The sequence below is a fragment of the Podarcis tiliguerta genome (assembly GCF_965153285.1).
Source record: "Podarcis tiliguerta genome assembly, chromosome: 4".
Classification (NCBI taxonomy): Eukaryota; Metazoa; Chordata; class Lepidosauria; order Squamata; family Lacertidae; genus Podarcis; species Podarcis tiliguerta.
The window spans coordinates 6122993-6144150 of NC_139537.1; the positions used below are offsets into that span (position 1 = coordinate 6122993).

General features: G+C 46.8%; 1 protein-coding gene across 4 annotated transcripts; it reads left to right on the forward strand.

Annotated features, from left to right (window-relative positions):
* Positions 1-1088: 1088 nt before the first annotated feature.
* On the forward strand, positions 1089-20470 carry UCP3 (uncoupling protein 3). 4 transcript variants are annotated; one of them, XM_083436795.1, is made up of 8 exons: positions 1089-1294; positions 7328-7544; positions 9999-10203; positions 11977-12174; positions 13441-13542; positions 15976-16156; positions 17346-18059; positions 18374-20470. In XM_083436795.1, the coding sequence occupies exons 2-7, from the start codon at positions 7419-7421 to the stop codon at positions 17458-17460; spliced, it is 927 nt and encodes a 308-aa protein (XP_083292921.1). In that variant the 5' UTR covers positions 1089-1294; positions 7328-7418; the 3' UTR covers positions 17461-18059; positions 18374-20470. The 4 variants fall into 4 exon arrangements, with proteins under 4 accessions (XP_083292921.1, XP_083292920.1, XP_083292922.1 ...); XM_083436794.1 differs by having other exon boundaries at positions 17346-17823; positions 20269-20470; XM_083436796.1 differs by having other exon boundaries at positions 1089-1289; positions 17346-17823; positions 20269-20470.
* Positions 20471-21158: the final 688 nt, after the last annotated feature.

The window sequence follows — 21158 nt, forward strand, 5'->3', positions numbered from 1 at the left end:
TAGCTAAGGATGATGGGAATTGTAGTCCCAAAACATCTGGAGGGCCGAGTTTGCCTTTGCCTGATTTACACTGTTGAATTTATCTTAATGCTGCCAACGTTTTCAAGTGTGAACAATTCTCCCCCCCCCGATATATTCAATAAACATTTTCCAGTCTTCTTGAAACATATATTCTTCTTGTTCTCTTATTCTATATGCTAAGTCTGCAAGCCACGCATATTCTTTCAGTTTAAGTTGCCATTCTTCTTTGGTTGGGACCTCACTCGTTTTCCATTTTTGGGCTAGCAAAACACAGGCAGCGTTAGTGGCATACATAAAAAACCATTTTTGACACCTGGGAATTTCAATCTGAATTATCCCCAACAAAAAGTACTCTGTTTTTTGGGGGGAAGTACTTTTAAACATTCTTTTTCAATTCATTACGAATTATTTCCCAATAATCTTTTTTTTACTCTTTTACAAGTCCGCCACATATGATAGAACGTACCCTCAACCTCATTGCATCTCTAGTGGGACATGGCTTTTTACCGGGTGGCGCTATGGGTTAAACCACAGAGCCTAGGACTTGCCAATCAGAAGGTCGGCGGTTTGAATCCCTGCGACGGGGTGAGCTCCCGTTGCTCAGTCCCTGCTCCTTCCAACCTAGCAGTTCAAAAGGACGTCAAAGTGCAAGTAGATAAATAGGTACCACTCTGGCGGGAAGGTAAACGGTGTTTCTGTGCGCTGCTCTGGTTCGCCAGAAGCGGCTTATTCATGCTGGCCACATGACCCGGAAGCTGTACGCCGGCTCCCTCAGCCAGTAAAGCGAGATGAGCGCCGCAACCCCAGAGTCGGCCACGACTGGGCCTAATGGTCAGGGGTCCCTTTACCTTTACCTTTTACCACATATAGTACACCCCACCACCAGCAGGGATATTACCAAACAGAAGTCGCCCGTTTCTATTTTAATTCACATGAGGACACAGCCACTGGGGCATGTGCTCTTCTTGAACTGACTGACCCGAGGAGACCCGATCTCTGTTTTCACCCGTCTGCTCCCTGCCGAAATGCCAACCGCGGCAAACCTTATAAATGAGAGTCTCGATGAGAAGATGCCGAACAGAGTAGCTTCGTGAGCAGCGGGTGGTTGAGCTGAACGTAACTTTTGCTGCTGCTGCGATTCCTAGGCTGTCAATCCAACCCCCTGATTTAGTAATACTTTTCTCTGCAAAATTCACATCACCGCCTTTCGGCAGGAACGCCTACAGATCAGCCCGCAAGGGATTCAAGCAGAAAACATCTGGGGCCAAGTAAGGTGCGTGTGTTTTTTTCTGGTTATCTTTGCTTGCATGGAGTTGGTTGGCCGGATTCAGGGCTTTTTTGTTCAGGACTTTTTTGTTCAGGCATCTCTCAGGTGGGCGCTGTTGCCATTAAAGGTCCCCTGACCATTAGGTCCAGTCGTGGCCGACTCTGGGGTTGCGGTGCTCATCTCGCTTTATTGGCTGAGGGAGCCGGCGTACAGCTTCCGGGTCTTGTGGCCAGCATGACTAAGCCGCTTCTGGCGAACCAGAGCAGCGCACGGAAACGGCGTTTACCTTCCCGCTGGAGCGGTACCTATTTATCTACTTGCATTTTAACGTGCTTTCGAACTGCTAGGTTGGCAGGAGCAGGGACTGAGCAACGGGAGCTCACCCCGTCGCGGGGATTCAAACCACTGACCTTCTGATCGGCAAGCCCTAGGCTCTGTTGTTTAACCCACAGTGCCACCCACATCCCTATGCCATTGCCATTATAAGAGAGCAAAGGAGGCGTTCGTAGTGAGTTCCGGCACCTCTTTTTCTAGAAAAATAGCACTGGCTAGATTGAAAGGTCTTCTTTGCAAGAAGCAAAGTTACAAGGGAACCAGCCAGGGGGCCTTCTTGGTGGTGGCGCCCGCCCTGTGGAACACCCTCCCATCAGATGTCAAGGAAATAAACAACTACCTGACTTTTAGAAGACATCTGAAGGCAGCCCTGTTTAGGGAAGTTTTTAATCACTGATGTTTTAATGTGTTTTTAATCTCTTGTTGGAAGCCGCCCAAAGTGGCTGAGGAAACCCAGCCAGATGGGTGGGGCATAAGTAATATATTATTATTATTATTATTATTATTATTATTATTATTACTTCTAGCACTTGAGCAGATGCCTTTGCCAACCTGTTGTCCTACAGATGTTTTGGAAGACAACCTCCCATCAGCCGCAGGCAGCTGTGCTGGGAGGCACCAGGCTGGCAAAAGTTGCACTAGAGCAGGCATAGGCAAACTCAGCCCTCCAGATGTTTTGGTACTACAACTCCCATCATCCCTGACCACTGGTCCTGTTAGTTAGGGATGATGGGAGTTGTAGTCCCAAAACATCTGGAGGGCCAAGTTTGGCCATGCCTGCACTAGAGAATGAGAAGGGGCCGTATAACGCATGCACTCGCCTTGTGGGTGATTTCAGACCTTGGACTCATTTAGCAACAAACTTTCTCTGAATTCCTTTTACTGGGACTTTTAATGGGACTTAGCAGTGATTCCTGCATTGCAGTGGGGTTGGACTAGATCAGGGGTCAGCAAACTTTTTCAGCAGGGGGCTGGTCCACTGTCCCTCAGACCTTGTGGGGGCTGGACTATATTTTTTGGGGGGTGGGGGTGGGAAATGAACGAATTCCTATGCCCCACAAATAACCCAGAGATGCATTTTAAATAAAATGACACATTCTACTCATGTAAAAAAAAGCTGATTCCTGGACTGTCCGCGGGCCAGATTGAGGAGGTGATTGGGCCAGATCCGGCCCCCAGGCCTTAGTTTGGACTAGATGACTCCTTGGGTTCCTTCCATCTCTACACTTCTACGATTCTGATTGTCACTGGATCAGGGCCTTAGCAGAAGCTTTGGGACAGTTTTCTGAATAACAGAGCATCTTTGAATTGTGCCGTGGCATCCTCCACAACGGGATTGAGATCACAAGATTCAGAGCTGGAAGGAAAGGTAGTGGATTCATGTTGTTGTTTAGCCGTTTAGTCATGTCCGACTCTTCGTGATCCCCTGGACCAGAGCACGCCAGGCACTCCTGTCTTCCACTGCCTCTCGCAGTTTGGTCAAACTCATGCTGGTAGCTTCGAGAACACTGTCCAACCATCTCGTCCTCTGTCGCCCCCTTCTCCTTGTGCCCTCGATCTTTCCCAACATCAGTCTTTTCCAGGGAGTCTTCTCTTCTCATGAGGTGGCCAAAGTATTGGAGCCTCAGCTTCAGGATCTGTCCTTCCAGTGAGCACTCAGGGCTGATTTCCTTCAGAATGGATCGGTTTGATCTTCTTGCAGTCCATGGGACTCTCAAGCGTCTCCTCCAGCACCAGAATTCAAAAGCATCCATTCTTCAGCAATCAGCCTTCTTTATGGTCCATCTCTCATTTCCATACATCACTACTGGGAAAATTGTTGTTGTTTAGTTGTTTAGTCGTGTCCGCCTCTTCGTGACCCCCTGGACCTGAGCGCGCCAGGCACTCCTGTCTTCCACTGCCTCCCGCAGTTTGGTCAAACTCATGCTGGTAGCTTTGAGAACACTGTCCCACCATCTCGTCCTCTGTGGTTCCCTTCTCCTTGTGCCCTCCATCTTTCCCAACATCGGGGTCTTTTCAGGGCAGCTTATAGATAAAAATAAGAACTACTGAAAACAGAGGGGGAAACAATAATTGAAAAGCAATTAAACACTGATAGAATTAAAACGATACACATATATAAAAATCTGTTAAAGCCACACCAATAAAAGCAGCATGGCACCAGCCTTCTCAAAGCAGTCAGTTCCCCACCCCAAAAAGTTTTTCTTCAAGCAGCGAATGGTTAAACTGTGGAAACTACAGGAGGGGAGAGTTGCTCTTGTGCTCAGTTCCTGCTTCCACTGCTTCCACTGTTAGACTAGGCTGCTGGGCTAGGGGCACTTCATTGGTTCAATAATTACATTCTCCTCCAACTTCCAATACAGTCGGAATTCACAGCAACCTTTAAGAAGCCATGACGCTTTAGAAAGGCACTGGGAAGTTAAGATGTCTTTACATAATAATAATAATAATAATAATAATAATAATAATAATAATAATAATAAATTTTCTTTATATCCCGCCCTCCCCAGCCGAAGCCGGGCTCAGGGCGGCTAACAACACTAAAATAGTGCAACATTATAAAAACATTATAAAAATTAATTAAAATCAAAATTGATGGCAACCATAAACTAAAGTTTTGTAAAGATTGCCAAAGGAGGGAGTCAGGCTGCACCCTGACCAAAGGCCTGGTGGAACAGCTCTGTCTTGCAGGCCCTGCGGAAAGATGTCAAGTCCTGCAGGGCCCTTGTCTCTTGTGACAGAGCGTTCCACCAGGTTGGAGCTGCAGCCGAAATCTGTCAAAATTCGCTTTTTTGCAACATGTGCTAAGCAGCTATGAAGTGGGAGCATTTGAGAAGCAAACGTTTGGGCAACGCCAGCTTCACCCAACTAATATTGTTAATTCCCCCTAAAACGACCCCCAACTCTTGCTGCCGTCTGCAACATCCAGTTTGTTTCTCTCCAAAATACTCAGAACTGGCAAGATATTTCATTTCCCAGGCTTGGCAAGCAGTCTTAATTCTCAGGTACGTTCCAGGAAACTTCATGCAAATAGTTGCTGGCTTAAATTACTGGCCCTCAAGCTCAGGCTAGTTTCTGTTGTTTCCCATCACCCTACAAGTTCCACCTTGCCCAGAGATTAAATGATTTGGCATGTGAGAAGCACATTTTGTCATAACAATTATTCCCATCCTCCTTGTTCCCCTTCTTCCTTTCTCCCTCTTTCCAACAATAAAATAACACATTGTTGTAAGGCAATGATAATAATCATAATTTTATTATTTATACCCCACCCATCAGGCTGGGTTTCCCCAGCCACTCTTGGCAGCTTCCAGCACATATAAAACATACTGTACTAAAACGTCAAACACTAAAAACTTGTCAATAGAGTCATACCTCAGGTTACAGACACTTCAGGTTGCACGATTTTGGGTTGCACACTGCGCCGAACCTGGAAGTACTGGAACTGGCAACCCCAGCATCCACTGAACAGGGCTACCTTCAGATGTCTTCAAAAGGTTGTGTAGTTCTTTATCTCCTTGAGATCCGTAGGGAGGGCGCCACCACCGAGAAGGCCCTCTGCCTGGTTCCCTGTAACTTGGCTTCTCGCAGGGAGGGAACCGCCAGAAGGCCCTTGGAGCTGGACCTCAGTGTCCGGGCTGAACGATGGGGGTGGAGACACTCCTTCAGGTATTCTGGTATATTGGGCAATTGACCCAGTCCTGTGGAACATGCTGCCACTAGAGATTCAGCAAGCACCTCCTGTGCCAACTTTAAAATGCCTGCAGGAAACTTTTCTATTCTACGCAGGCAAGGAAGGGTATACACCCCACAGTGGTCTACTGGTGTCTGTTTTGATTTAGTTTTATGTTTGTGCTGGTCCCAAGGATTAACCGTGCGGCGAGGTCCAAGTCCAGTCCAAGCTCAAGGGTGCAGTATGGAGGCTGTCCGTCAAAGCTGAAGCTGGGTCCAAGGCAGGGAGTCGGGTGAGGCCAGGAACTCTGGCAGAAGAGCAGGACAGGGTTCAGGCAGGAACAATAGTAGCCTGGGACTGGGCTGGCTGGCTTTTATCTGCCCAAGGCATAGGGTGGCCCCGATCCTCAGGTGACTCGCCTCTCCTGGCCTGGAGGCGAGCACTCCTCCTGCGGGAACTTAGTTCCCTCCGCCTCTCTGCCCTGAGCCTCTGCAGCTCAGGAGAGGCTGGAGGGTTACCGGACCCAGAGGCAACCTCAGCTTCCTCTGACGGGGCTGAGAGTGGAGCACCTGCAGGCAATGGGTCCTCCATCACCTCAGGAGCCAGAGCAGACTCAGCTGGTGCCTGCACCTGAGGATCCAGCACAGGTGAGGGCCCTTCAGGCTCATTCCCTCAGCTGGTTCTGGAGGTGGGGACTCCTGTGCAGGCTGGGATTCCTCAGGTTCAGCCTCCGAGTCCGAACCCCAGGCCATCACAATGTTGTTGATATCAGGTCTACCAACAATCCTGATAGATAACTGGGGAACTCGCTGTCACAGGAAGCAATGATAAGCAAAAGCCTAGAGACAAATTCATGGAGGAGAGAGGGCTCTCAATGGCTACTGGTCACAGTAGCTCTGCTCTGCCTCCACAGCTGGAAGCAGTAATGTGTCTGGACCCCAGTTGCTTGAAACCACAGGAGCGGAGACGTGTCTTCTGTTCGAATCTTGCTTGTGGGTTCCCTGTTGGCTACTGTGAGAACAGGATGCTGGTCTAGACTGGCCATTTTCCAGATCCAGGAGTCACTTCTTCGGCTCTCAATATGTGTGGACTGTTATCCATTCAGTGATGATGATGATGGTGGTGATGATTTATTTATACCTCGCCCATCTGGCTGGGTTTCCCCAGCCACTCTGGCTGGCTCCCAACAGAATATTAAAGGTAAAGGGACCCCTGACCATTAGGTCCAGTTGCGGACGACTCTGGGGTTGCGGCGCTCATCTCGCTTTATTGGCCGAGGGAGCCGGTGTACAGCTTCCGGGTCATGTGGCCAGCATGACTAAGCCGCTTCTGGCAAACCAGAGCAGCGCACGGAAATGCTGTTTACCTTCCTGCCGGAGCAGTACCTATTTAACTACTTTGATGTGCTTTTGAACTGCTAGGTTGGCAGGAGCAGGGACCAAGCAACGGGAGCTCACCCTGTCACGGGGATTTGAACTGCCAACCTTCTGATCGGCAAGTCCTAGGCTCTGTGGTTTAACCCACAGTGCCACCCGCGTCCCATAACAGAATATTAAAAACACAATAAAACATCAAACATTAAAAACTTCCCTAATCAGGGCTGCCTTCAGATGTCTTCCAAAAGTCTGACAGTTGTTTATTTCCTTGACATCTGGTGGGAGGGCGTTGCACAGGGCGGGTGCCACCACCAAGAAGGCCCACTGCCTGGTTCCCTGTAACCTCACTTCTCGCAGGGAGGGAACCGCCAGGAAGCCCTCAGAGCGAACGATGGTGGAGGAGATGCTCCTTCAGGTATCCTGGGCCGAGGCCGTTTAGGGCAGGAACAGGCAAACTCTGCCCTCCAGATGTTTTGGGACTACAACTCCCATCATCCCTGACCACCGGCCCCGTTACCTAAGGATGATGGGAGTTGTAGTCCCAAAACATCTGGACGGCCGAGTTTGCCTATGCGTGGTTTAGGGCTTTCAAGGTCATGAATTGGACAGGACAGTGAGAAAGCACAGGATTTATGAAGATTCATTTCCCCTCCCCAGGCTCATCTATATTGCCAAGGACGGCAAAGCCTCCTTCTCGGTGTTCGCGGACATTTTCCAGGGCTGAAACGCCTCCGTCAACAGTGGCACGATGGTCGGCTTGAAGCCCACAGACATCCCCCCCTCAGCAACTGTCAAGTTTCTCAGCGCTGGGACGGCCGCCTGCATTGCTGACCTCTTCACCTTCCCCTTGGACACGGCCAAAGTCAGGCTGCAGGTGAGAACCGCTGGGTTAAAATGCCGTCCAGCGAGGCCAGGGTTCGAATCCCCCACTCAGCCATAATGAACCTCGTTGGGTGAACTTGGGCGCCGGTCTCTGCCTCTCAGCCCAACCTCACAGGGTTGTTGTTGGGATTAAATCAGGAGAAGGAGAACTATGCGTGCCAGTTTGACCTCCTTGGGGGAAAAGGTGGAATATTTACCTTGGGGGGAAAGGTGGGCATGTTTAGCCTGGAGAAGAGGAGGTTAAGGGGTGATATGATAGCCATGTTCAAATATATAAAAGGATGTCCCATAGAGGAGGGAGAAAGGTTGTTTTCTGCTGCTCCAGAGAAGCGGACACGGAGCAATGGATCCAAACTACAAGAAAGAAGATTCCAGCTAAACATTAGGAAGAACTTCCTGACAGTAAGAGCTGTTCGACAGTGGAATTTGCTGCCAAGGAGTGTGGTGGAGTCTCCTTCTTTGGAGGTCTTTAAGCAGAGGCTTGACAACCATATGTCAGGAGTGCTCTGATGGTGTTTCCTGCTTGGCAGGGGGTTGGACTCGATGGCCCTTGTGGTCTCTTCCAACTCTATGATTCTATGATTCTATTCTATGAGTACAAGCAAGAAACACTCCCAGCTGCTTAAAGTGGTATGAATGCAGACTTTTTAAAAAAATTATTTATTCAGATATATACATTTCATTGATTTTACAATCATTTGGACATTTTAAGACTTCCTTCCCGCTCTTTCTGCGGTTCCTTAAATTTACTTTTTAAATATCTTCTGCATATCTGAATTAACTTAATTTGCTCATTTATTCATCTACTTTAAATATATAGTCTCATGAAACTGCAGGTTATTACAGTAATCCTGCCAGTATTTTTTTATCTGTTTACAATTTATCTTTAAATATTCAATAAACCATTCCTATTCTTTTATAAAATGTTTATTATCTTGGTTTCTTATCCTTCCAGTAAGTTTCGCCATTTCTGCATATTCCATGTGATTTTGTATCCATTCATCCTTTGCTGGGACTTCTTCTTTCCACTTTTGGGCAAATGGCATTCTTGCCGCTGTAGTCGCAGACATGAATAAATTTCTATACAATTTAGGTAGTTCTGTCCCAATAATCCCCAAAAGAAAAGCTTCTGGTTTTTTTAACAAAAGTTATTTTTAACATCCTTTTCCATTCATTATATATCATTTCCCAGTAAGCTTGAACCTCACTACAAGACCACCACATATGATAAAAAGAACCTTCTTTCTCTTTACATTTCCAAAACTTGTTTGATTTAGATTTATACATTTTTGCCAGTTTACTCGGTGTTAGATACCAACGATAATTTTCATGTAATTTTCTCTTAGACCATAGCATGCTGTAAATATTATATCCATATTCCACAATCGTTCCCATGCTTTCATGTCTATATTTTTAAAAAGTTTTTATTAACAATTTCAACATAACAAATTATCAAAACATATCGTATTCATTATTTTCCCCCTTTTTTCCCACCCCCCTTCAAACCCTCCCCCCGAGATTTCCCTCAGTTCCTCTCTCTGATTTCTCAGCACATATTATTCTCTGCAAGTTATAAACTTATACATATCCTTTCATTATTTATCTACCATGTTATCAGCTAATAAATTTGTGTATTTTTATTCAAAACCTGCCAAGGAGTCCAATTCATTTTGTTGTCTTTTTAGGTAAATTGTAAAAAGCTCCCATTCTTCCTTAAAGCCACAGTTGTCCTTCTCCCGCAGTTTGTATGTCAGTTTAGTCATCTCTGCATAACTCATCAATTTTTCTTGCCACTGTTCTTTCATTGGGATTTCCTCATTCTTCCATCCTTGTGCTATCAAGACTCTTGCCGCTGTTGTAGCATACATAAATAAGTTCTTTGTTTTTCTTAGCAGGTCTTGTCCTACAATCCCTAACAGAAATGCTTCTGGTTTCTTTACAAATGTCATTTTAAACATTTTTTTCCAATTCATTATATATCATTTCCCAAAAATTTTTAACTTCTGTACATTCCCACCACATATGCTAAAAAGTCCCTTATTTTTCTTCACATTTCCGACATGTGTTTGACCCGGTTTTCTTCCATTATACATAGGTACCTCGGGTTAAGTACTTAATTCATTCTGGAGGTCTGTTCTTAACCTGAAACTGTTCTTAACCTGAAGCACCACTTTAGCTAATGGGGCCTCCTGATGCCGCCGTGACGCAGGAGGACGATTTCTGTTCTCATCCTGAAGCAAAGTTTTTAACCCGAGGTACTATTTCTGGGTTAGCAGAGTCTGTAACCTGAAGCGTATGTAACCTGAGGCACCACTGTATTTTGACCTATATCTACTGCCCAGTGTACCATTGAGGATTTTACTTGCTGAACGCAGACTCAATCTGCTACAAAACACAGCTGTGCCGTGTGATGAGTGGTCGATTTCTCGCCAACTTCTCCTTTCAGATCCAGGGGGAATGCAAGGCTTCCAGGGCAGCGAAGAAGTACAAAGGGGCGTTGGGCACCATCACTACCATGGTGAAGACGGAGGGGCCGAAGAGTCTCTACAACGGCTTGGTGGCCGGCCTCCAGCGCCAGATGAGCTTTGCATCTATCCGGATCGGCCTGTACGACTCGGTGAAGCAGTTCTACACCCCCAAGGGCTCAGACAGTAAGTTCTCTGCTGCCTCCGGAGGCCCCAAGCTCTGGCGGGGGTCTCGTTCGGAAACACAGCGGGCTTCCGAGCATCTCCACCCCCATCATTCTGCCCAGACACTGAGGTCCAACACCGAGGGCCTTCTGGCAGTTCCCTCACTGCGAGAAGCCAAGTTACAGGGAACCAGGCAGAGGGCCTTCTCGGTGGTGGCACCCGCCCTGTGGAACGCCCTCCCATCAGATGTCAAAGAGAAAAACAACTACCTGACTTTTAGAAGACATCTGAAGGCAGCCCTGTTTAGGGAAGCTTTTAATGTTTAATAGGTTATTGTATTTTAGTGTTCTGTTGGAAGCCGCCCAGAGTGGCTGGGGAAACCCAGCCAGATGGGCGGGGTACAAATAATAAATTATTATTATTATTATCATCATCATCATGAGCTATCCCATTGACAGAACATCGGCCTGTCATCTTACACTACACTATCAAACCTACAGTTATGTAAATTCAACTAACAAATATACCCACAATGCAACGAGCTGTGTTTAACTATATGAATTATTTATACATCATATATTTATACATCATATACATCATATAAACATACCGGGTTCCCGGAATAATACCTTGTTTCGCCCTGCGGCCTTCATCAGCTGTGCATACTCTAAATAATACAGATAAACATAATAATGTATTTTTTTTAACAAATTAGGAAATAAAACACATAGCACACATATTGAACAATGGATCTACATACCATATTTTGTATTTATCAGTATTATTTAGAGTATGCAAGGCTGATGAAGCCCAGCAGGGCAAGACAAGGTATTATTCCGGGACGGGAATGATCCTGTTGGAGTAAAAAAGGTGGGATGGGAGGTAGAATAAACAAGGATAACAAATAAATAGAATAAACGTGGCAGTTAACAGCTAGGGAAAAATCATCGGGGAAATGAAATAAACTGCCTTGTGAACACAGCCCAAATTGTATAACTGGGGGAAGAGATGGAACAAGGATAGCAATCCATTATAATGACAAAAACAGCCTCTGTCTCTCTGTCTGCCTCGCTCTCTCACTCTCTTTTTAAAAATTAGTTTTGTTTGGTTTTACATATTTAAAATTATAATCGCACCACAACATAGCCACAGTTTAAAGATTCCTCCAAATCTCTGGACTCCCCCCCCCATAGGTTCTGAGGTTAAACCTTTTCTACTGCATCTTTTTTCAATAATTACGTTACAAGTGGTGTTATAGTCCTGTTCATGTTTTCAGCTGCTTACAATGGTCTTTAAGGTAAATTGTATATATATATTTTCCCCCATTCCTTATTAAAGTTTGGTCTTCCTGGTTCCTGAGCTTTCGAGTCAGTTTTGCCATTTCGGCATAGTCCAACTTGATTTCCCCTTCTTCTCTGGTAGGGACTTAGAATAGAAGAATCATAGAATCATAGAGTTGGAAGAGACCACAAGGGCCATCGAGTCCAACCCCCTGCCAAGCAGGAAACACCATCAGAGCACTCCTGACATATGGTTGTCAAGCCTCTGCTTAAAGACCTCCAAAGAAGGAGACTCCACCACACTCCTTGGCAGCAAATTCCACTGTCGAACAGCTCTTACTGTCAGGAAGTTCTTCCTAATGTTTAGGTGGAATCTTCTTTCTTGTAGTTTGGATCCATTGCTCCGTGTCCGCTTCTCTGGAGCAGCAGAAAACAACCTTAGCAGCAGAAAACAACCTTATCTTTAAAGTTATCTTTAAGGACTTTATCTTCCACCTCTTTCTCTCTCTCTCAGGCGCCAGCATCCCCACCCGGTTACTCGCCGGTTGCACCACTGGAGCCCTGGCCGTCACCTGCGCCCAGCCCACGGATGTGGTTAAGGTCCGCTTCCAAGCTCACATCAGGTTGGTTGGTGGACCAAAGAAGTACAATGGGACTGTGGACGCCTACAGGACCATCGCCAGGGAGGAAGGGGTCCGAGGACTCTGGAAAGGTGCGTTGTCTTCCGCCATTCATTCCCTTTTTGCATGATATTTATTATGATTGTCCTATTTATTACCGTATTTTTTGCTCTATAAGACTCACTTTTCCCCTCCTAAAAAGTAAGGGGAAATGTGTGTGCCTCTTATGGAGCGAATGCAGGCTGTGCAGCTATCCCAGAAGCCAGAACAGCAAGAGGGATCGCTGCTTTTGCTGCGCAGCGATCCCTCTTGCTGTTCTGGCTTCTGGGGTTCAGAATATTTTTTTTCTTGTTTTCCTCCTCCAAAAACTAGGTGTGTCTTGTGGTCTGGTGCGTCTTATAGAGCCAAAAATACAGTAATTTTATTTCCTACCCGCCTCTCACCGTAAGGTCCCAGGGTGCGGGTGTCAGATGCCGCAATATGAAAATGCAAACTTGTAATCGGTTCAAGTGATTTTAAAATCGGAGCCTAAAAATCTCTCTGAAGTGTAGGTGGGTTTCCACAAGGCAAGATGCAGTGATAACAGCAAGAACATTTATTGAACTACAGTCGTGGAAACAGATAATTATAGCCACCGAGACCTCCTGGTTAGCTCCTGGGATCCAGTCAGGAGATCACAATCCACAATCTCTACACACACATAGAATCATAGAATCATAGAGTTGGAAGAGACCACAAGGGTCATCGAGTCCAACCCCCTGCCAAGCAGGAAACACCATCAGAGCACTCCTGACATATGGTTGTCAAGCCTCTGCTTAAAGACCTCCAAAGAAGGAGACTCCACCACACTCCTTGGCAGCAAATTCCACTGTCGAACAGCTCTTACTGTCAGGAAGTTCTTCCTAATGTTTAGGTGGAATCTTCTTTCTTGTAGTTTGGATCCATTGCTCCGTGTCCGCTTCTCTGGAGCAGCAGAAAACAACCTTTCTCCCTCCTCTATGTGACATCCTTTTATATATTTGAACATGGCTATCATATCACCCCTTAACCTCCTCCTCTTCTCCAGGCTAAACATGCCCAGCTCCCTTAGCCGTTCCTCATAAGGCATCGTTTCCAGGCATTTGACCATTTTGGTTGCCCTCCTCTGGACACGTTCCAGTTTGTCAGTGTCCTTCTTGAACTGTGGTGCCCAGAACTGGACACAGTACTCCAGGTGAGGTCTGACCAGAGCAGAATACAGTGGCACTATTACTTCCCTTGATCTAGATGCTATACTCCTATTGATGCAGCCCAGAATTGCATTGGCTTTTTTAGCTGCCGCGTCACACACACCAACCCTTTGCTTCCGCCCACTACAGGGACCCTGCCAAACATCATCCGAAACTCTATTGTGAACTGCGGGGAGATGGTGACCTACGACCTCATCAAGGAAACGCTGCTGAGATATCGCCTGATGACAGGTAAGGAGGCCTCCTCTCCCCAGATGCTGGAAATCTAGGCCTCAAATCTAGGTCTGCTCCAGTTACCTAACTTGTGGTCTTAAAGATTATGGCGTGTCCAGCCAATGAAGGAGGCAAGATTCAAAATAGCGGCTCAGTCTCTCTCCTTTCCCCCCTGAAATATATTTATTGGTTTTTACAGGTACAACTTTATATCAGCAACATTTATATACTCATTTCATGAGATTTTCTTGATCTCATGACTTCCCCTTCCCTTTCAAGGATCCTTCTATTATTATTACTACTACTACTAATAATAAACTACATATCAATACATTCTCCACAATTTCCATTTATCTAACTTAACAATGGGACACGGGTGGCACTGTGGGTTACACCACAGAGCCTAGGACTTGCCGTTCAGAAGTTTGGCAGGGTGAGTTCCCGTTGCTCGGTCCCAGCTCCTGCCAACCTAGCAGTTCGAAAGCACGTCAAAGTGCAAGTAGATAAATAGGTACCTCTCCGGCGGGAAGGTAAACGGCCTTTCCGTGCGCTGCTCTGGTTCGCCAGAAGCGGCTTAGTCATGCTGGCCACATGACCCGGAAGCTGTACGCCGGCTCCCTCGGCCAATAAAGCGAGATGAGCGCCACAACCCCAGAGTCGGTCACGACTGGACCTAATGGTCAGGGGTCCCTTTACCTAACTTAACAATAAACTGCTTTACAAGTGATTCTTAGAGTCCAGATAACATTTTGATCTACTTCCAATAATCCCTTAGGTATGTTATAAAAGTCCTTATCTTCTTGGTTCCTAAGTCTCGCAGTTAATTTTCCATTTCGGCATATAGCCCAGCAGTTTGGCGGCTCATTTTTCTCAGCCACTCCGCCATACAAGCTGTCAGCACGTTACCTCCATTAGCTTAATGAAACCTCCATATCCAAGAGCAGTCTATCGCTGAATCCCGAGTGCAAGGCACAAGCAACAGGGGTTGGCCATCGCTCTCAGACACGTTTTGAGCTTCCCAGCATTTTCTTGGCTGGCAACTGGTGGAAAAGAGGACTTGCTGTGTCACACTAAAGGAGCACCTAAGTCAAAGATGGGGAACCTGTTCCCAACCCAACAGATGTTGCCGGCCTAAAGCTCTCATCCTCATCTCTGACCCTCAGTGACGCTGTCTGGGTTCGAGAACCACATTGGGCGAAAGATAGCATTGCAGGGGATAGGATTAGATGACCTCCAGGGTTCTGTCCAACCCAACGATTCTATGATTCTATTGTTGTTGTTTAGTCGTTTAGTCATGTCCGACTCTTCGTGACCCCCTGGACCAGAGCACGCCAGGCTCTCCTGTTTCCCACTGCCTCCCACAGTTTGGTCAAACTCATGCTGGTACCTTCGAGAACACTGTCCAACCATCTCGTCCTCTGTCATCCCCTTCTCCCTATGTCCTCAATCTTTCCCAGCTTCAGGGACCTTTGTCAGCAAGGTGATGTCTCTGCTTTTTAAGATGCTGCCTTGGTTTGTCAGAGACATCACCTTGCCAACAAAGGTCCATATACTTAAAGCTCTGGTTTTCCCAGTAGTGATGTATGGAAGTGAGAGCTGGACCATAAAGAAGGCTGATCGCCGAAGAATGGATGCTTTTGAATTCTGGTGCTGGAGGAAACTCTTGAGAGTCCCATGGACTGCAAAAAGATCAAAGCGATCCATTCTGAAGGAAATCAGCCCTGAGTGCTCACTGGAAGAACAGATCCTGAAGCTGAGGCTCCAAGACTTTGGCCACCTCATGAGAAGAGAAGACTCCCTGGAAAAGACCCTGATGCTGGGAAAGATGGAGGGCACAAGGAGAAGGGGACGACAGAGGACGAGATGGTGGGACAGTGTTCTCGAAGCTACAAACATGAATCTGACCAAACTGCGGGAGGCAGTGGAAGACAGGAGGGCCTGGCGTGCTCTGGTCCATGGGGTCACGAAGAGTCGGACACGACTAAACGACTAAACAACAACAAGGTTTGTCATTGCTTTTCTCCCAAGAAGCAGGCGTCTTTTAATTTCGTGACTGCCGTCACCATCTGCAGTAATCTGTTATATGATTCTATTATCCAGACATATAAATTAGCATTTGCAGTTCCTGTTTCTCACCTCTGCCCAGGCATGGTGCCCCTCTTTTATGATGCGTGGCAAATTAGACTAAGAGACAGAGAAGCTCAGGGTTACCCAGTGTGTGTCATGGCTGCTGGGTCGGATTTGAACCCAAGTCTCCCGGTGTCCTTCATCAGACACTATAACCACTGCACCAAACTACCTCACAGGCCTAGATCTTTCACGCAGCCTTTGGCCTTGGAGGCCAACCCTCAAAAGGTAGTTTCTGGAGCGGCTTTCTAAGGGAAGGAAGTTCCCAGTTTGGGTTCTTTCCCAAACCTGAACCATCTCGTGTCTGTTCCCTGCCGCCAACAGACAATTTCCCATGCCATTTTGTCGCCGCCTTCGGAGCCGGATTCTGCGCCACCATCGTGGCGTCTCCCGTGGATGTGGTGAAAACGAGATACATGAACTCCATCCCAGGACAGTACAAGAACGCTCTGAACTGTATGTTCACCATGGTGGTGAAAGAGGGTCCGACGGCTTTTTACAAAGGGTAAGCAATAACATCCTAAACATCCCTTCTATTCTTTTTATTAGTAATTAAATCTGTATACCACCCTATACCCAAAGAGCCCAGAGCAGTTCACTACCAGGCAGAGGGCCTTCTCGGTAGTGGCTCCCTCCCCGTGGAATGCCCTCCCATCAGATGTCAAGGAAATAAACAACTATCTGGCTTTTAGAAGACATCTGAAGGCAGCCCTGTTTAGGGAAGTTTTTAATGTTTGATGTTTCATCTTGTTTTTAATGTTTTAAATATTCTGTTGGGAGTCACCCAGAGCGGCTGCGGAAACCCAGCCAGATGAGCGGGGTATAAATAATACAATATTATTATTATTATTATTATTATTATTATTATTATTACTATTGCCATCATCTATGCTTTTCTGGTATCAGTTTCCTTATCTTAAACGCATTTTTATGCCACCTTTTAAATTGGCCTCAAAGCAGTGTACAATTTAAAAAAATATATTAAAACAGAATCAAATCACAAAGCAAAGTTTCAAAATGCAGCAATTAACTAAAAAGACAATTATTATTATTATGCCCATCTGACTGGGTTGCCCCAGCTACTATGGGTGGCTCCCAACATAAAACAGTTAAAACACAATAGGACATCACACACACAAAAATTCCCTATTCAGGACTGCATTCAGACATCGACTGAAGGTTGTGTAATCGGTTGTCTGTCTGGCATTTGACGGACAGGTGTTCCACAGGGCGGGCGCCACTATCGAGAAGGCCCTCTGCCTGGTTCCCTGTAACCTCATTTCTCACAGGGAGGGAACCACCAGAAGACCATTGGAGCTGGACCTCAGTGTCCGGGCTGAATGATGGGGGTGGAGACGCTCCTTCAGGTCTACTGGGCCTTTGAGGCCGTTTAGGGTTTTGAAGTTCAGCACCAACACTTTGAATTGTGCTCGGAAATGTACTGGGAGCCAATGTAGGTCTTTCAAGACCGGTATTATGTGGTCCTGGCAGCTGCTCCCAGTCACCAGTCTAGCTGCCGCATTCTGGATTAGTTGCAGTTTCCAGGTCACCTTCAAAGCCAGAAGCTTGCAGGGCTGGATTTGGCCCCCAGGCCTAAGGTTCCCAACCCCTGGCCTACACAATGCCCATGGGAGCTTCTTCCTATGTCTTTCAAGGGCAACCCATGTCTAACTGGCTGCCTCTGTCCTCTTCAGTTTCATGCCCTCCTTCCTGCGACTGGGATCCTGGAACATCGTGATGTTTGTGTCCTTTGAGCAGCTGAAAAGACTGATGGTTCTGGCCCAGGTGACCTGGGAATCCCCTTTCTGAAACCGGAAGCCGTCTCCGGGTAGGAGAAGGTGGATCGCGCCAAGGACCAGGAAAACACGGGAGAGAGGAAACACGAGAGAGACAGCTTTGGCCGGGGAGCTTTTCGGAAAGACTCTTGTCGCGGCGGCAAGGCGCAAACGGCAATGGTTTTAATTGCTTCGGAATGGGCTTGTGTGGCTCCGTGGCGCGAAATATTGAAGCAGAGAAAAGGAGGCTTTAAAAAGGACAAATGTGCCCATGACTTCTGGGTGCTGGCACCCCAGCAAAGGATTGCTGTGAAACTCTGATGCTTCCTTGCCCAGGAGGTTTATCCGGATTTGAATGGGGTCTCGCGTGGCCTGGTCCAAAGGTTCTGACTGACAGGTAAATATGCAATGGGGAATATTAATAGCATCGCATTGTTTTAGGGAGAAGGACCTAATTACACAAGGGAAAAAGTGATTAGTTCAATCTTACTGCAAAGAGACCTACAGAGTAGCAAAGAGACCTACAGAGTAGCAATACCTTGGGTCTCAAACGCCTTGGAACTCAAACACTGAAAACCTGTAAGTTTTCCAGTTTGTGAACATTTTTTGGAAGCTGAACGTGCTCTGTTTTCAGTGGCATAGCGTGGGTTGTCAGGACCCGGGGCAAGGCAAGTAATTTGCGCCCCCCCCCCCCGCTGCACTGTCCCTCCCCCAGATAGTCCCTCGCTCTCTCTCCGCACCGCATGCCTGGCACCCTCCCCTCCACAGTGGGCGGCGACCCGGCAGCTCGGATCGGATTCGCACAGCCAGCACTGCAGTGAGAGAGAGTGAGTGAGCCAGGTAGGGACAGAGAGCTGCGAGTGCGAGCACACCCCCCCCCCAGATGTTGCGCCCGGTGCGGCCGGCCCCCCCTGCACCCCCCACGCTACGCCACTGTCTGTTTTAAGTGCCACACTTCCGTTTTGAGTGTTACACTGAGCTCTGTCTGTTTTTGCTATTTATTTTGCGTTTATGTTTTTGCTGCTCTTTTTGTTTTGTTTTTGTGACTGTGTGGAACCCAGTTCAGCTACTGATTGATTGATTGTGTGGCTGCAGTACATTGATTATTGCTTTCATTTTATGGATCCATGGTCTCGTTAGATAGTAAAATCCATGTTAAATTGCTGTTTTAGGGGTTGTTTTTAAAAGTCTGGAACAGATTAATCCATTTTGCATTACTTTCTATGTGAAAGCGTGCCCTGGTTTTGGAACGTTTGGGTTTTGGAACAGATTAAGTTTGAGAACCAAGGTACCACTGTATCTAAAACTGTGTTGCCGAATCTTGTGTCTCCGACTGTTTTTGGACTACAACTCCCATCATCCCTAGCTGGCAAGATCAGTTGTCAGGGATGGTGGGAATTGTAGTCCAAAAACAGCTGGAGACCGCAAGTTTGGGAAACTCTGGTCTAAAAGATCTAGAAGCACCAGGTTAGCCACACCTGATTTAAGCCATAATACATTTATAACGGCACTTCCAGACATCCTTGTTTACAGAACCTTCGTCCCAATTTATTCTCAAGGAATCTGACAATGTTGGCTCTTTTTTGAGCCTTCGCTCTGAATTGTTTGCAGGGATCTTAGGTGATGCATCAAAGCTAGCATTATCCCACACTTTCCATTGCATTCCTCCGCCCCCAATCTCTTTCCTTATCACTAAAAATTTGATCTTGTGGAGAAGAGAGCCAGCGTGGTGTAGTGGTTAAGAGCGGTAGTCTCGTAATCTGGGGAACCGGGTTTGAGTCTCCGCTCCTCCACATGCAGCTGCTGGGTGACCTTGGGCCAGTCACACTTCTCTGAAGTCTCTCAGCCCCACTCACCTCACAGAGTGTTTGTTGTGGGGGAGGAAGGGAAAGGAGAATGTTAGCCACTTTGAGACTCCTGAAGGGGAGTGAAAGGCAGGATATCAAATCCAAACTCTTTCTTCTTGTTGTTGCACAAGACCTCCCAGTCATCCATAATTATGCAACCTAAATTTGCCAGTATGCAACTGAATCTCACCTGAAAATGGCAACAGTCTGGAAGCTCCCTTAGTCTTTAAAAAGGTACGCATGACCATTAGGTCCAGTCGTGGACGACTCTGGGGTTGCGGCGTCATCTCGCTTCATTGGCTGAGGGAGCCGGCATACAGCTTCCGGGTCATGTGGCCAGCATGACCAAGCCGCTTCTGGCGAACCAGAGCAGCGCACGGAAATGCCGTTTACCTTCCCGCTGGAGCAGTACCTATTTATCTACTTGCACTTTGACGTGCTTTCGAACTGCTAGGTTGGCAGGAGCAGGGACCGAGCAACGGGAGCTCACCCCGTCGTGGGGATTCGAACCGCCAACCTTCTGATCGGCAAGCCCTAGGCTCTGTGGTTTAGACCACAGCGCCACCCGCGTCCCTCCCTTAGTCTTTAAGGTGGTACAAATACACCTTGTTTTTGTAATCGTAATGACACTGAACAGGGAGGAGTCGCAGGCAAAAATGAGGAGGGGAAGAAGACTTTCCTCTCCTAAAGGAAAATGTGGCTAAAGGGAGTTTTAGTTCTGGGTGATGGTTGGAAAAAGTGGACCAATAAAACTACAGTGGCTATAGGTTGCAGGAAACAGGGGACCGCAATACCATCCGAGTCTACCAGCAAACGTGTCTGATAATGCAACATTTTACTGGCATTCTGCTGCCTGAAGCAGGTTGGACATGAACAGGCAAGGAAAGGGAAGAAGCTGTTGTCTGGGTGGGAACAATAAAGAGATATCTGTGCTTGCAGACTCCTGCAGAAGCTCCTTCCCAGAACTAACTTAAATTTCCTTCTCCTTTGCCTAGAGATGGCTTCTGCAACACCCCAGCGCCTGCCCTACTGAACCCATGGAAAATCTGCTGGCAGATGGAACTCCGGCTGTAAATACAGATTGGATGAAGAAGAAGCAATTTCCCCACCCCAACCCCCTACTCAAGAGGAAATCAAAGCTCTTCTGCAATGTTCCCATTTTGTAGCATTCCCCCACCCCAAATAAAGCTTTTTTTTCTATTTTGCAGAACTTTCTCTTTCAGATCTACATCAGCTTCATTTAATTCAGCAACTGCCCCACAATTTGACATTCTCCAACTGGGGCTGAATGCAAAATACCGTATTTTTCGCTCTATAAGACGCACCAGACCACAAGACGCACCTAGTTTTTGGAGGAGGAAAACAAGAAAAAAAATATTCTGAATCTCAGAAGCCAGAACAGCAAGAAGGATCACTGCACAGTGAAAGCAGCAATCCCTCTTGCTGTTCTGGCTTCTGGGATAGCTGCGCAGCCTGCATTCACTCCATAAGACGCACACACATTTCCCCTTACTTTTTAGGAGGGAAAAAGTGAGTCTTATAGAGCAAAAAATACGGTAATTAAAAGATATCTCTGTCTTCCATCAATGCCCAGATTCTCAAAGCAATGTGGTCCCCAACTGGGGAAGGGTAGGATAGTTGTGGCCTGGGTTTGTTTTTCTCAGACTTGTGACTCCAGTTGACAAAATGGTATTATTATTATTATTATTATTAGCACTGTGGGGACTTTCAGAAGCAGTTGTAATCTGGGTGGTGGAGGTAGGAAGTCTGCTATTCCCAGAAAAAAATATCAAAAATCCCTTACTAACACCTAAAGACGCTCTGTGGGACACCTGATGATAGAAATCTTCACATTTCTCTCCTCTATATCTACTCAGAAGTAAGC